This window comes from Electrona antarctica (assembly GCF_951216825.1).
Source record: "Electrona antarctica genome assembly, contig: scaffold_147, whole genome shotgun sequence".
Lineage (NCBI taxonomy): Eukaryota > Metazoa > Chordata > Actinopteri > Myctophiformes > Myctophidae > Electrona > Electrona antarctica.
Genome location: NW_027638202.1, coordinates 173,143 through 190,000, shown reverse-complemented (window position 1 = coordinate 190,000; position 16,858 = coordinate 173,143). Strand labels below are relative to the sequence as shown.

Sequence of the window (16,858 nt, the reverse complement as noted above, 5' to 3'; positions counted from 1 at the left end):
GAGGGATCTAGTGGAATGAGATCCCTGTCACTCTGAGGGAGATCCCTGTCACTCTGAGGGATCTAGTGGAATGAGATCCCTGTCACTCTGAGGGATCTAGTGGAATGAGATCCCTGTCACTCTGAGGGATCTAGTGGAATGAGATCCCTGTCACTCTGAGGGATCTAGTGGAATGAGATCCCTGTCACTCTGAGGGAGATCCCTGTCACTCTGAGGGATCTAGTGGAATGAGATCCCTGTCACTCTGAGGGAGATCCCTGTCACTCTGGGGGATCTAGTGGAATGAGATCCCTGTCACTCTGAGGGAGATCCCTGTCACTCTGGGGGATCTAGTGGAATGAGATCCCTGTCACTCTGAGGGATCTAGTGGAATGAGATCCCTGTCACTCTGAGGGAGATCTAGTGGAATGAGATCCCTGTCACTCTGAGGGATCTAGTGGAATGAGATCCCTGTCACTCTGAGGGATCTAGTGGAATGAGATCCCTGTCACACTGAGGGAGATCTAGTGGATCACACTGAGGGAGATCTAGTGGAATGAGATCCCTGTCACTCTGAGGGATCTAGTGGAATGAGATCCCTGTCACACTGAGGGAGATCTAGTGGATCACACTGAGGGAGATCTAGTGGAATGAGATTCCTGTCACTCTGAGGGATCTAGTGGAATGAGATCCCTGTCACTCTGAGGGAGATCTAGTGGAATGAGATCCCTGTCACACTGAGGGAGATCTAGTGGAATGAGATCCCTGTCACTCTGAGGGATCTAGTGGAATGAGATCCCTGTCACTCTGAGGGAGATCTAGTGGAATGAGATCCCTGTCACACTGAGGGAGATCTAGTGGAATGAGATCCCTGTCACTCTGAGGGATCTAGTGGAATGAGATCCCTGTCACTCTGAGGGAGATCTAGTGGAATGAGATCCCTGTCACACTGAGGGAGATCTAGTGGAATGAGATCCCTGTCACACTGAGGGAGATCTAGTGGAATGAGATCCCTGTCACACTGAGGGAGATCTAGTGGAATGAGATCCCTGTCACTCTGAGGGATCTAGTGGAATGAGATCCCTGTCACACTGAGGGAGATCCCTGTCACACTGAGGGAGATCTAGTGGAATGAGATCCCTGTCACTCTGAGGGATCTAGTGGAATGAGATCCCTGTCACTCTGAGGGAGATCTAGTGGAATGAGATCCCTGTCACACTGAGGGAGATCTAGTGGAATGAGATCCCTGTCACTCTGAGGGATCTAGTGGAATGAGATCCCTGTCACACTGAGGGAGATCTAGTGGATCACACTGAGGGAGATCTAGTGGAATGAGATCCCTGTCACTCTGAGGGATCTAGTGGAATGAGATCCCTGTCACACTGAGGGAGATCTAGTGGAATGAGATCCCTGTCACTCTGAGGGATCTAGTGGAATGAGATCCCTGTCACACTGAGGGAGATCTAGTGGAATGAGATCCCTGTCACACTGAGGGAGATCTAGTGGAATGAGATCCCTGTCACACTGAGGGAGATCTAGTGGAATGAGATCCCTGTCACTCTGAGGGATCTAGTGGAATGAGATCCCTGTCACACTGAGGGAGATCCCTGTCACACTGAGGGAGATCTAGTGGAATGAGATCCCTGTCACTCTGAGGGATCTAGTGGAATGAGATCCCTGTCACTCTGAGGGAGATCTAGTGGAATGAGATCCCTGTCACACTGAGGGAGATCTAGTGGAATGAGATCCCTGTCACTCTGAGGGATCTAGTGGAATGAGATCCCTGTCACACTGAGGGAGATCTAGTGGAATGAGATCCCTGTCACTCTGAGGGATCTAGTGGAATGAGATCCCTGTCACTCTGAGGGAGATCTAGTGGAATGAGATCCCTGTCACACTGAGGGAGATCTAGTGGAATGAGATCCCTGTCACACTGAGGGAGATCTAGTGGAATGAGATCCCTGTCACTCTGAGGGATCTAGTGGAATGAGATCCCTGTCACACTGAGGGAGATCTAGTGGAATGAGATCCCTGTCACACTGAGGGAGATCTAGTGGAATGAGATCCCTGTCACTCTGAGGGATCTAGTGGAATGAGATCCCTGTCACTCTGAGGGATCTAGTGGAATGAGATCCCTGTCACTCTGAGGGAGATCTAGTGGAATGAGATCCCTGTCACACTGAGGGAGATCTAGTGGAATGAGATCCCTGTCACACTGAGGGAGATCTAGTGGAATGAGATCCCTGTCACTCTGAGGGATCTAGTGGAATGAGATCCCTGTCACTCTGAGGGATCTAGTGGAATGAGATCCCTGTCACACTGAGGGAGATCTAGTGGATCACACTGAGGGAGATCTAGTGGAATGAGATCCCTGTCACACTGAGGGAGATCCCTGTCACACTGAGGGAGATCTAGTGGAATGAGATCCCTGTCACTCTGAGGGATCTAGTGGAATGAGATCCCTGTCACTCTGAGGGATCTAGTGGAATGAGATCCCTGTCACTCTGAGGGAGATCTAGTGGAATGAGATCCCTGTCACACTGAGGGAGATCTAGTGGAATGAGATCCCTGTCACACTGAGGGAGATCTAGTGGAATGAGATCCCTGTCACTCTGAGGGAGATTTAGTGGAATGAGATCCCTGTCACACTGAGGGAGATCTAGTGGAATGAGATCCCTGTCACACTGAGGGAGATCTAGTGGAATGAGATCCCTGTCACACTGAGGGAGATCTAGTGGAATGAGATCCCTGTCACTCTGAGGGATCTAGTGGAATGAGATCCCTGTCACTCTGAGGGAGATCTAGTGGAATGAGATCCCTGTCACACTGAGGGAGATCTAGTGGAATGAGATCCCTGTCACTCTGAGGGATCTAGTGGAATGAGATCCCTGTCACACTGAGGGAGATCTAGTGGATCACACTGAGGGAGATCAAGTGGAATGAGATCCCTGTCACACTGAGGGAGATCCCTGTCACACTGAGGGAGATCTAGTGGAATGAGATCCCTGTCACTCTGAGGGATCTAGTGGAATGAGATCCCTGTCACTCTGAGGGAGATCTAGTGGAATGAGATCCCTGTCACACTGAGGGAGATCTAGTGGAATGAGATCCCTGTCACACTGAGGGAGATCTAGTGGAATGAGATCCCTGTCACTCTGAGGGATCTAGTGGAATGAGATCCCTGTCACACTGAGGGAGATCTAGTGGAATGAGATCCCTGTCACACTGAGGGAGATCTAGTGGAATGAGATCCCTGTCACTCTGAGGGATCTAGTGGAATGAGATCCCTGTCACTCTGAGGGATCTAGTGGAATGAGATCCCTGTCACTCTGAGGGAGATCTAGTGGAATGAGATCCCTGTCACACTGAGGGAGATCTAGTGGAATGAGATCCCTGTCACACTGAGGGAGATCTAGTGGAATGAGATCCCTGTCACTCTGAGGGATCTAGTGGAATGAGATCCCTGTCACTCTGAGGGATCTAGTGGAATGAGATCCCTGTCACACTGAGGGAGATCTAGTGGATCACACTGAGGGAGATCTAGTGGAATGAGATCCCTGTCACACTGAGGGAGATCCCTGTCACACTGAGGGAGATCTAGTGGAATGAGATCCCTGTCACTCTGAGGGATCTAGTGGAATGAGATCCCTGTCACTCTGAGGGATCTAGTGGAATGAGATCCCTGTCACACTGAGGGAGATCTAGTGGAATGAGATCCCTGTCACTCTGAGGGAGATTTAGTGGAATGAGATCCCTGTCACACTGAGGGAGATCTAGTGGAATGAGATCCCTGTCACACTGAGGGAGATCTAGTGGAATGAGATCCCTGTCACACTGAGGGAGATCTAGTGGAATGAGATCCCTGTCACTCTGAGGGATCTAGTGGAATGAGATCCCTGTCACTCTGAGGGAGATCTAGTGGAATGAGATCCCTGTCACACTGAGGGAGATCTAGTGGAATGAGATCCCTGTCACTCTGAGGGATCTAGTGGAATGAGATCCCTGTCACTCTGAGGGAGATCTAGTGGAATGAGATCCCTGTCACACTGAGGGAGATCTAGTGGAATGAGATCCCTGTCACTCTGAGGGATCTAGTGGAATGAGATCCCTGTCACATTGAGGGAGATCTAGTGGAATGAGATCCCTGTCACACTGAGGGAGATCTAGTGGAATGAGATCCCTGTCACACTGAGGGAGATCTAGTGGAATGAGATCCCTGTCACTCTTAGGGATCTAGTGGAATGAGATCCCTGTCACACTGAGGGAGATCCCTGTCACACTGAGGGAGATCTAGTGGAATGAGATCCCTGTCACTCTGAGGGATCTAGTGGAATGAGATCCCTGTCACTCTGAGGGAGATCTAGTGGAATGAGATCCCTGTCACACTGAGGGAGATCTAGTGGAATGAGATCCCTGTCACTAATGCTATTAGGCCACTACACAGCACCACTGCTGTTAGCACGGTTGCTAATAGCCACTACAACCTGATTCCCGATAGAGCTGACACCATATTTGCAACCACGGCTGATGACGTCATGCTATGACACAGACTCTATTTAAAGCAGGCCACGGGTCTACGACTCTTATAGGAGACTGTTTAGTCACCGTTGGCAGGTATTGTTCCCTAGAATATTCTTGGATAAAACTAATTATTTTTGGTTTATTTCCCAGTGAGTTGTCATACATGTTCTGATGACTTCCCTGAAGGATAACCATTACAGAGGCGAGGACGGACAGAAACAAGATGGCAGCCAGCAGCAGCAGCATCACGTAAACGACAACTACTACGACCACGACAGCAGAGCGTACGGGAACTTCGGCCAGCGATGGGCGCGCGGCGGCGGCGGTGCCCCCAACAGGAAGCAGAAGGAGCTTCCCGTGGAGCCGCCCTTCACGGCGTACGTGGGGAACCTCCCCTTCAACACGGTGCAGGGAGACGTGGACGCCATCTTCAAGGAGCTCAGCATCCGCAGCGTCCGCCTGGTGCGCGACAAGGAGACGGACAAGTTCAAGGGCTTCGGCTACGTGGAGTTCGACGAGCTGGACTCCCTGAAGTCGGCGCTGAAGTACGACGGTGCCAAGCTGGGCGAGCGCTCGCTGAGGGTGGACATCGCCGAGAAGCGACGGCAGGAGACCGCGGGGGGAGGCGGCTTCGGGTTCCGCAAGGACGACCGAGCCTTCGTCAGAGACGACGAGATGATGACGATGATGGGCGGCGGGCGGGGGAGAGGGGGGACGCACCACGACGGAGGGAGGGGGGGAGGGGGAGTGCACCACGACGGGGGGAGAGGGGGGGGAGCGTACGCCTTCCGAAAGGACGAACGAAGCTTCAGAGACGACGACTTCATGGGTGGAGGAGGTGGACGGAGCGGACACGCCCCCAGCGACAGGAGAGGAGCAGGAGGAGGAATGAGAGGAGCCGCAGCAGGAGCCCTGGGGCACTTCCGAGACGGAGGAGCGCCCCAACGTTTAGGAGGAGCAGGAGGCGGAGGGCCGCCTCCTCCCGCGGACTTTAGAGAGCCTTCGGACGAGGAGCGCGCCCAGAGGCCTCGCCTGCAGCTCAAACCTCGCACGGTGGCCGGCCCGCTCAACCAGGTGGCCAACCCCAACTCCAGCATATTCGGCGGCGCCAAGCCCCGCGTGGACCTGGCATCGCCCAGCGAAGGATCCTAGACTGCTGCTGGGCCTCCAGTTTGGGCCAAACCCTGGGTGCAACTGGCATCGCCCAGCGAAGGATCCTAGACTGCTGCTGGGCCTCCAGTCTGGGCCAAACCCCGGGTGCAACTGGCATCGCCCAGTGAAGGGTCCTAGACGGCTGCTGGGAGTGTAGTGGGAGAGGGCCATTGATGACAGGCGAGCAGCGGTATTGCAGTCGCTCTGCTGCAAATCTCTCAGTCTATCGAGTAATCTTCATTCCTACTCTCACCATTTCTCGCACAGGTGGCTGGCAACTCCCTTAGAGATAGGGTGAGAAGTTCAGTCACCACGAGAGAGACTCTGAGCAGAGTCGCTTCTGTGATTGGAAAGGAATTGGAAATTTAGGTGGGCATCTGGTTAGAATGCCTCTCGAGTGTCTCCCTAGGGAGGTCCTCGATGCACGTCGCACTGGGACGAGACCCCGGGACAGACCAAGGACCAGATGGATTATATCTCCACTGGGAGGAGACCTCCGGGCAGACCAAGGACCAGATGGATTATATCTCCACTGGGAGGAGACCCTGGGGCAGACCAAGGACCAGATGGATTATATCTCCACTGGGAGGAGACCCCGGGGCAGACCAAGGACCAGATGGATTATATCTCCACTGGGAGGAGACCCCGGGCAGACCAAGGACCAGATGGATTATATCTCCACTGGGAGGAGACCCCGGGGCAGACCAAGGACCAGATGGGGATTACATCAACTCAGGGATCCCCCAGTAGGAAGTCACTAATGTTGCTGTGGAGAGGAAGGTCTGGAGCCGTTGCCCTCGCGACCCGACTCCGGATAAGCGGACCACTAAGTGTGCTTGGATTACAGAAGACCTAAAAACAAATCAATAGAAAAGACACAATGCTGTGACTTCCTTGTGAAGCTTGGATGTCACGTTGGTGATGTCATACGTATAGATGATGTCACGTTGGTGATGTCATACGTATAGATGATGTCACGTTGGTGATGTCATATGTATAGATGACATCAGCCTGGCCCAAACATGGAGGAACATCATCCCCAGTGATGTTGCAACGTCTTTTTCTTTCACCAATTTACAGTAAAGACACAATGATTCAATGATGCTAGTGTTACAGTAATGTCCCCATGCTAACCCATGCTAGTGTTACAGTAATGTCCCCATGCTAACCCATGCTAGCCCCCCATGCTAACCCATGCTAGCCCCCCATGCTAACCCATGCTAGCCCCCCAACACGCACGCACGCACGCACACACACACACACACACACACACACACACACACACACACACACACACACACACACACACACGCACACACTACATGTATAAACTTGTGCCCCAGATTCAACCTTTTCCATAGACTTCATAGAAAAGATGAATTGACTTTAGCTTCAGGTAAATGTATATATTTTTTGTTTGTTTGGTTCCTCATTTTCTGTTACTATGTTGGATTGTTGTTAAATGTGTATTTTCAGATTCAATACATCTTAAATCATTAGCATTCAACAGGGGGGTTGCGACCCCTAGAGGGTCCTTACAGTCATTGCAAGGGGTGGGGGGGCATGTTATTGTTTGTTAGTAACTTTTTTTTTTCTTGAAATGTTTAAATATAATAAATAATTCAACATATGTGATCTCAAGGTGAAAAAAAATCAGTTTTGTGGTCAGACTTTCAACCAGGCAGGTTAAAACTAACCCGTGGCAGGTTAAAACTAACCTGTGGCTTCCAGTGAGGTTGGGTTTAGGGTATTTTAGTCAGACATTTTGTAGTCCTACGTTACGGCCGGGTCATTTTGTAGTCCTACGTTACGTCCGGGTCATTTTGTAGTCCTACGTTACGTCCGGGTCATTTTGTAGTCCTACGTTACGTTCGGGTCCAAGTGGCACCAGCTCCCGTCCGCTTCTTATTGTAAATAGAATATCTAAACGCGTGAATCTTTTTACAATAACGTATATGTTTCAGAAAGGAAGCCATTGGGGGTTAAAATGGGTCTTGTGGCAGCGGTGGCCGAACGGATTGCTGAGCGGTCTTGACACCGGAAGGTCGCCAGTTCGAATAAGCGGTCCGACACGTTAAAATTACCACCGTTGAAGTGCCCTTGAACAAGGCATTGAACCACTACGATGAAATGTTCTATGAGCAGGGCCTGGCTGGAAACAAGTTCTTGAGCTTAGCCCAGATACCCTGGGTAAATATAGTAATCATTTAATTTCATCATTTCATTTCATTTCTTAATGCTTCCAACTCGAGTAGAATTATTAATGTTCTGTACAAGTGTCCATGACAAAGAAAATATATGATGTGGAGACAATATTAAGACTATTATTATCATTATTATTGAAGGTGGTAACAGTCCATTTGCTCAGTACAATATTTCGGGGGCATATTTAGAATGTGTGCAGGGTTGAGTACGTTGAATCTAGATTGCATTAATACGATCTCTAATGGAGGATTTAGTTTGACACAATGAAATAAAAGACCACAACATCCGGACGTATGGCGGGATATGAGGCTTTATCTTATCATCACACATCACATTCCGTGCTCAACCAATCAAATCATCACAAATGTCAATCCGTCTTCACTTTTCTGCCTTCACTTTTATCCTCAATATGTAGGGCGATTAGCCAAATAAATAAATAAATAATCCCGTGTGAAGTCAGGGGCGTTTTATCATCATCATCATCATGACGTAACATGTCTATTTGCTCAGACACATTACGTACATTCTACATTCATTATCAATGGGAATTGATATATTGATATATATACCGATTTGCTCACACATTTCTCCTTTCATTGTCAATAGCATTTAATGTTTGTGTAAGGTCAACATTCTACACTATAGCTGAATATAGGAGGGGCTAGCACCCTATAAATCTACACTATAGCTAAATATAGGAGGGGCTAGCACCCTATAAATCTACACTATAGCTGAATATAGGAGGGGCTAGCGCCCTATAAATCTACACTATAGCTGAATATAGGAGGGGCTAGCGCCCTATAAATCTACACTATAGCTGAATATAGGAGGGGCTAGCGCCCTATAAATCTACACTATAGCTGAATATAGTAGGGGTGTGAAGTGACGTCATCGATCGCCATACGTCACGCTGGCGAGCGCTGCAGACCACATATAGCTGGAGCTGCGTGACAAGTCTCCCAAAACTCCGGAATCGCGCTCCCCTAATTATCACCGTCAACAGGACGACGTTATTATCGTTAACATATCACCGTTATATAAAAGGATTGGAACATGAGTGAGTGCATCTGCAACGTGTGTAACTGCGGGCGCCACCGCTGCCCCCAGCGGCCCACCGCCATCAGCTACCAGAACGAGACGTCCTGCGGGAAGACCAAGTACCAGGACGACTACCGCCACACCACCACGGAGCTGCGCAAGAGCATCAAGCCCGTCACCAACCTGCGCGCCTCGGGCGAGCCCTTCGAGGACCACACCACGTACGGACGCACTTACACGCAGCCCGAGTTCACGGGCCGCAGCCAGATCGTGCTGCCCGAGCTGGCCTACAAGCCGCCGTCGGGCCCCTTCGACGGCCTCACCAAGTACCAGGTGGACTTCGAGTCGCCGGCCGCCAACGTGGGCCTCAGGAAGAGCATCAAGCCCGTCACCAACCTGAAGGCGTCGGGCGAGCCCTTCGAGGACTTCACCACCTACGGCGGAACCTTCGTCCAGCACAGGATCACTGTGTGCCCGGCCAGCCGCGAGCCGCCCACCGGATACACCTACAAGGGCAGTGACGAGGGCGGACACAAGTACCTGAAGAAGCTGTAGTCCACCTAGCAGGTCTGAGGACCACCTAGCAGGTCTGAGGACCACCTATGGGGTCTGAGAACCACCTAGCAGGTCTGAGGACCACCTAGCAGGTCTGAGGACCACCGAGAGAGAGAGAGAGAGAGAGAGAGAGAGAGAGAGAGGGTGGTTTCTATGACGAGGGCCGAAAAACTGGACAGATGTATGGAGAACCATCTGGGATGACTGGAAGAACTGGCCAGATGTATGGAGAACCAGGATGACTGGAAGAACTGGTCAGATGTATGGAGAACCAGGATGACTGGAAGAACTGGTCAGATGTATGGAGAACCAGGATGACTGGAAGAACTGGTCAGATGTATGGAGAACCAGGATGACTGGAAGAACTGGTCAGATGTATGGAGAACCATCTGGGATGACTGGAAGAACTGGTCAGATGTATGGACAACCATCTGGGATGACTGGAAGAACTGGTCAGATGTATGGAGAACCATCTGGGATGACTGGAAGAACTGGTCAGATGTATGGAGAACCAGGATGACTGGAAGAACTGGCCAGATGTATGGAGAACCAGGATGACTGGAAGAAATGGTCAGATGTATGGAGGACCAGGAGAACCAGGAGAACCAGGATGACTGGAGGGCTCGTCTGAGGACGACCCTAGAGAGAGGACACAAGTACCCGAAGAAGCTTTAGGGTCAGACTAGTCTCGCGTAGCCAGACCAATATTCTACAATCTCTGAATACTATAGAGTCTGGAACTAAATATCTTTACATTTTATTTTTTAATTTCCTTTTCTACTAAGCAACAAGCTATATATGCTTAGGTGATATCTATTTATATTAGGATACATTTGCACGACTGTAAAGACGAAACAGAAGTGGTGAGGAGTCTCCACTTCCGCTTTACCGCTTACTCATGATCAGAGCTTCCGTTGCTCCAGACTGTATGATGGAAGCATTTATATTTTACTCATGATCAGAGCTTCCGTTGCTCCAGACTGTATGACGGAAGCATTTATATTTTACTCATGATCAGAGCTTCCGTTGCTCCAGACTGTATGACGGAAGCATTTATATTTTACTCATGATCAGAGCTTCCGTTGCTCCAGACTGTATGACGGAAGCATTTATATTTTACTCATGATCAGAGCTTCCGTTGCTCCAGACTGTATGATGGAAGCATTTATATTTTACTCATGATCAGAGCTTCCGTTGCTCCAGACTGTATGACGGAAGCATTTATATTTTACTCATGATCAGAGCTTCCGTTGCTCCAGACTGTATGACGGAAGCATTTATATTTTACTCATGATCAGAGCTTCCGTTGCTCCAGACTGTATGACGGAAGCATTTATATTTTACTCATGATCAGAGCTTCCGCTGCTCCAGACTGTATGACGGAAGCATTTATATTTTACTCATGATCAGAGCTTCCGTTGCTCCAGACTGTATGACGGAAGCATTCATATTTTACTCATGATCAGAGCTTCCGTTGCTCCAGACTGTATGACGGAAGCATTCATATTTTACTCATGATCAGAGCTTCCGTTGCTCCAGACTGTATGACGGAAGCATTTATATTTTACTCATGATCAGAGCTTCCGTTGCTCCAGACTGTATGACGGAAGCATTTATATTTTACTCATGATCAGAGCTTCCGTTGCTCCAGACTGTATGACGGAAGCATTTATATTTTACTCATGATCAGAGCTTCCGTTGCTCCAGACTGTATGACGGAAGCATTCATATTTTACTCATGATCAGAGCTTCCGTTGCTCCAGACTGTATGACGGAAGCATTTATATTTTACTCATGATCAGAGCTTCCGCTGCTCCAGACTGTATGACGGAAGCATTTATATTTTACTCATGATCAGAGCTTCCGCTGCTCCAGACTGTATGACGGAAGCATTTATATTTTACTCATGATCAGAGCTTCCGTTGCTCCAGACTGTATGACGGAAGCATTTATATTTTACTCATGATCAGAGCTTCCGTTGCTCCAGACTGTATGACGGAAGCATTTATATTTTACTCATGATCAGAGCTTCCGTTGCTCCAGACTGTATGACGGAAGCATTTATATTTTACTCATGATCAGAGCTTCCGTTGCTCCAGACTGTATGACCGAAGCATTTATATTTTACTCATGATCAGAGCTTCCGCTGCTCCAGACTGTATGATGGAAGCACTTTATATTTTACTCATGATCAGAGCTTCCGTTGCTCCAGACTGTATGATGGAAGCATTCATATTTTACTCATGATCAGAGCTTCCGCTGCTCCAGACTGTATGATGGAAGCATTTATATTTTACTCATGATCAGAGCTTCCGTTGCTCCAGACTGTATGATGGAAGCATTTATATTTTACTCATGATCAGAGCTTCCGTTGCTCCAGACTGTATGATGGAAGCATTCATATTTTACTCATGATCAGAGCTTCCGTTGCTCCAGACTGTATGATGGAAGCATTCATATTTTACTCATGATCAGAGCTTCCGTTGCTCCAGACTGTATGATGGAAGCATTCATATTTTACTCATGATCAGAGCTTCCGTTGCTCCAGACTGTATGATGGAAGCATTCATATTTTACTCATGATCAGAGCTTCCGTTGCTCCAGACTGTATGATGGAAGCATTTATATTTTACTCATGATCAGAGCTTCCGTTGCTCCAGACTGTATGACGGAAGCATTTATATTTTACTCATGATCAGAGCTTCCGTTGCTCCAGACTGTATGATGGAAGCATTTATATTTTACTCATGATCAGAGCTTCCGCTGCTCCAGACTGTATGATGGAAGCATTTATATTTTACTCATGATCAGAGCTTCCGTTGCTCCAGACTGTACGACGGAAGCATTTATATTTTACTCATGATCAGAGCTTCCGCTGCTCCAGACTGTATGACGGAAGCATTTATATTTTACTCATGATCAGAGCTTCCGTTGCTCCAGACTGTATGATGGAAGCATTTGAACATTGCGAGAGACAACAGTCTGGCAACGTGAGACTAGAACAAGTGGTTCTCAAACTCTTTACGACACCCTTTAACTGTGACAGCACATGGATGGAACCAAATGGACCCGGTCGGTCTTTGTATATTGTCAGAGTTGCATACAGAAGCCCTTCAAGGAACCATTGAGAGTCCTTGGACCAAATGTTTAGTGTAGCTCAACATTGATTAAATTCACGTTCACAACAGCTAGTTTAAAAGTTTAACTACAGGAGGCCTGCGTCTAAAATCATCTGATTGGGGCAGCAGAGGAATAAAAAACATGCAATGACATAAGTTATTTTTCTTTCAACTTTATTTCCCACATTGCAGTTATCCGGAAACTTGCGTGGTATAATTGTGCAGAAGAACAAACAAAGCTGTACACACATTGATAACAATTTACAAAAGACGCCCCAAAGCTGTTAAAAAGCCTTCAAGTTTTATTTGACCAAAAACGATCTGTACGAGCACTTTGTAACATTGTTAGGAAAGGAACCATTACCCACTTCATGCTGGGTGGGTTCCAAGGTGGTCCCTGGTCTGCCCAGTGGCAGAATGGCCCGGCTGGGGGTCCCTAGGTGGTCCCTGGTCTGTGGGAACACATCGGTGTCTACTAGGGTATATACATGACCTGCCGTGGCTTTCATTAATGAATTCATTAATTTGTTTATTCATTCATTAATTTGTTTATTCATTCATTCATTTGTTTATTTTTGGACAAATCATGTCTATTTTTATTAATTTAGTTTACACATTTTTGGGATTCTCAATGACATTTTTTTTACATGTTTCTTATTCATTTCTTTGTTTCTTTTACGTTTGTTGCTGGATAGCACGTTTTTGTTTTTTTGATCTTTGCTTTTTCTTTTCTCTTTTTTTGCCGACGTTCGGTTCATAACGCCATCAGGCCGTTAAACTGTGCTTTTATTTTGTTATTGTTACATGTGAGGGATTTTATTTTGATGGGTCATTGTTTATTGTCTTCATTATAAACAATTCATCACATGCTTTTATTTTTTTAATAAAATGTGCATCAGACCTGGTTGGAAATATCCTTTCTATTAGTAACTAACTAACTAACTATCCTTTCTATTAGTAGTCATTGTTAAGGTTAGTTATATTGTTAGTATATAGTCACTATCCTTTCTATAGTCATTGTCATCTTTTTTAATAAGCTGCGTATTTAGAAATAAAGACATGTTTGAAAAGGAGAGAGGTTAGGGTTAGGGTTTGAAAAGGAGAGGTGAGATGGAGGTCATTCTTTAAAATAAAAATCAGGAAAATGAATGCATGGATGTTGTAGGTACAGTTTGTAGTCCTAACTGGGGACCCCCCACCCTGACATGTAGTCCTAACTGGGACCCTCCCACCTTGACATGTAGTCCTAACTGGGGACCCCCCCACCCTGACATGTAGTCCTGGACCCCCCACCCTGACATGTAGTCCTGACTGGGACCCCCCACCCTGACATGTAGTCCTGACTGGGTCCCCCCACCCTGACATGTAGTCCTGACTGGGGACCCCCCCACCCTGACATGTAGTCCTAACTGGGGACCCCCCACCCTGACATGTAGTCCTAACTGGGACCCCCCCACCCTGACATGTAGTCCTAACTGGGACCCCTCACCCTGACATGTAGTCCTAACTGGGACCCCCCACCCTGACATGTAGTCCTAACTGGGACCCCCCCACCCTGACATGTAGTCCTAACTGGGACCCCCCACCCTGACATGTAGTCCTAACTGGGACCCCCCATCCTGACATGTAGTCCTAACTGGGACCCCCCCACCCTGACATGTAGTCCTAACTGGGACCCCCCCACCCTGACATGTAGTCCTAACTGGGGACCCCCCCACACTGACATGTAGTCCTGACTGGGACCCCCCACCCTGACATGTAGTCCTAACTGGGACCGCCCACCCTGACATGTCGTCCTGACTGGGACCCCCCACCCTGACATGTAGTCCTAACTGGGACCCCCCACCCTGACATGTAGTCCTAACTGGGACCACCCACCCTGACATGTCGTCCTGACTGGGACCCCCCACCCTGACATGTAGTCCTAACTGGGACCCCCCACCCTGACATGTAGTCCTAACTGGGACCGCCCACCCTGACATGTCGTCCTGACTGGGACCCCCCACCCTGACATGTAGGCCTAACTGGGACCCCCCACCCTGACATGTAGTCCTAACTGGGACCCCCCCACCCTGACATTTAGTCCTAACTGGGACCCCCCACTCTGACATAGAGACCCCTAGGAGGTCCTGAATGCATGTCCCACTGGGAAGAGACCCCTAGGGAGGTCCTGAGGGCATTTCCCACTGGGAAGAGACCACTAGGGAGGTCCTGAGGGCATTTCCCACTGGGAAGAGACCACTAGGGAGGTCCTGAGGGCATGTCCTACTGGGAGGAGACCCCTAGGGTGGTCCTGGGGGCATGTCCCACTGGGAAGAGACCCCTAGGGTGGTCCTGGGGGCATGTCCCACTGGGAAGAGACCCCTAGGAGGTCATGAGGGCATGTCCCACTGGGAAGAGACCCCTAGGAGGTCCTGAGGGCATGTCCCACTGGGAAGAGACCCCTAGGAGGTCCCACTGGGAAGAGACCCCTAGGGAGGTCCTGAGGGCATGTCCCACTGGGAAGAGACCCCTAGGAGGTCCTGAGGGCATGTCCCACTGGGAAGAGACCCCTAGGGAGGTCCCACTGGGAAGAGACCCCTAGGAGGTCCCACTGGGAAGAGACCCCTAGGGAGGTCCCACTGGGAAGAGACCCCTAGGAGGTCCCACTGGGAAGAGACCCCTAGGAGGTCCCACTGGGAAGAGACCCCTAGGAGGTCCGACTGGGAAGAGACCCCTAGGAGGTCCTGAGGGCATGTCCCACTGGGAAGAGACCCCTAGGAGGTCCCACTGGGAAGAGACCCCTAGGGAGGTCCTGAGGGCATGTCCCACTGGGAGGAGACCCCTAGGGAGGTCCCACTGGGAAGAGACCTCTAGGAGGTCCCACTGGGAAGAGACCCCTAGGGAGGTCCCACTGGGAAGAGACCCCTAGGAGGTCCCACTGGGAAGAGACCCCTAGGAGGTCCCACTGGGAAGAGACCCCTAGGGACGTCCTGAGGGCATGTCCTACTGGGAGGAGACCCCTAGGAGGTCCCACTGGGAGGAGACCCCTAGGAGGTCCCACTGGGAAGAGACCCCTAGGAGGTCCTGAGGGCATGTGCTACTGGGAAGAGACCCCTAGGAGGTCCCACTGGGAAGAGACCCCTAGGGAGGTCCTGGGGGCATGTCCCACTGGGAGGAGGTCCTGAGGGCATGTCCCACTGGGAAGAGACCACTAGGGAGGTCCCACTGGGAAGAGACCCCTAGGAGGTCCCACTGGGAAGAGACCCCTAGGGAGGTCCCACTGGGAAGAGACCCCTAGGAGGTCCCACTGGGAAGAGACCCCTAGGAGGTCCCACTGGGAAGAGACCCCTAGGAGGTCCCACTGGGAAGAGACCCCTAGGGAGGTCCTGAGGGCATGTCCTACTGGGAGGAGACCCCTAGGAGGTCCCACTGGGAGGAGACCCCTAGGAGGTCCCACTGGGAAGAGACCCCTAGGAGGTCCTGAGGGCATGTCCTACTGGGAAGAGACCCCTAGGAGGTCCCACTGGGAAGAGACCCCTAGGGAGGTCCTGGGGGCATGTCCTACTGGGAAGAGACCCCTAGGGAGGTCCTGGGGGCATGTCCCACTGGGAAGAGACCCCTAGGGAGGTCCTGGGGGCATGTCCCACTGGGAGGAGACCACTAGGAGGTCCTGAGGGCATGCATCACTGGGAAGAGACCCCTAGGGAGGTCCTGGGGGCATGTCCCACTGGGAAGAGACCCCTAGGGAGGTCCTAAGGGCATGTCCCACTGGTAAGAGACCCCTAGGAGGTCCTGGGGGCATGTCCCACTGGGAAGAGACCCCTAGGAGGTCCCACTGGGAAGAGACCCCTAGGAGGTCCTGAGGGCAAGTCCTACTGGGAAGAGACCCCTAGGGAGGTCATGAGGGCATTTCCCACTGGGAAGAGACCCCTAGGGAGGTCCTGAGGGCATGTCCCACTGGGAATAGACCCCTAGGGAGGTCATGAGGGCATTTCCCACTGGGAAGAGACCCCTAGGGAGGTCCTGATGGCATTTCCCACTGGGAAGAGACCCCTAGGGAGGTCCTGAGGGCATGTCCCACTGGGAAGAGACCCCTAGGAGGTCCTGAGGGCATGTCCTACTGGGAAGAGACCCCTAGGAGGTCCTGAGGGCATGTCCTACTGGGAAGAGACCCCTATGGAGGTCCTGGGGGCATGTCCCACTGGGAAGAGACCCCTAGGGAGGTCCTGGGGGCATGTCCCACTAGGAAGAGACGCCTAGGGAGGTCCTAAGGGCATGTCCCACTGGTAAGAGACCCATAGGAGGTC

The 16,858-nt window shown here is 50.3% G+C and overlaps 1 protein-coding gene across 1 annotated transcript; it reads left to right on the top strand.

Annotated features, from left to right (window-relative positions):
* Nucleotides 1–4,671: 4,671 nt before the first annotated feature.
* Nucleotides 4,672–5,652, top strand: LOC306918312 (eukaryotic translation initiation factor 4H-like; the record flags this gene model as incomplete). The annotated part of the gene is made up of 1 exon (XM_079531203.1): nt 4,672–5,652. The coding sequence occupies one exon, from the start codon at nt 4,672–4,674 to the stop codon at nt 5,650–5,652; it is 981 nt and encodes a 326-aa protein (XP_079387329.1).
* Nucleotides 5,653–16,858: the final 11,206 nt, after the last annotated feature.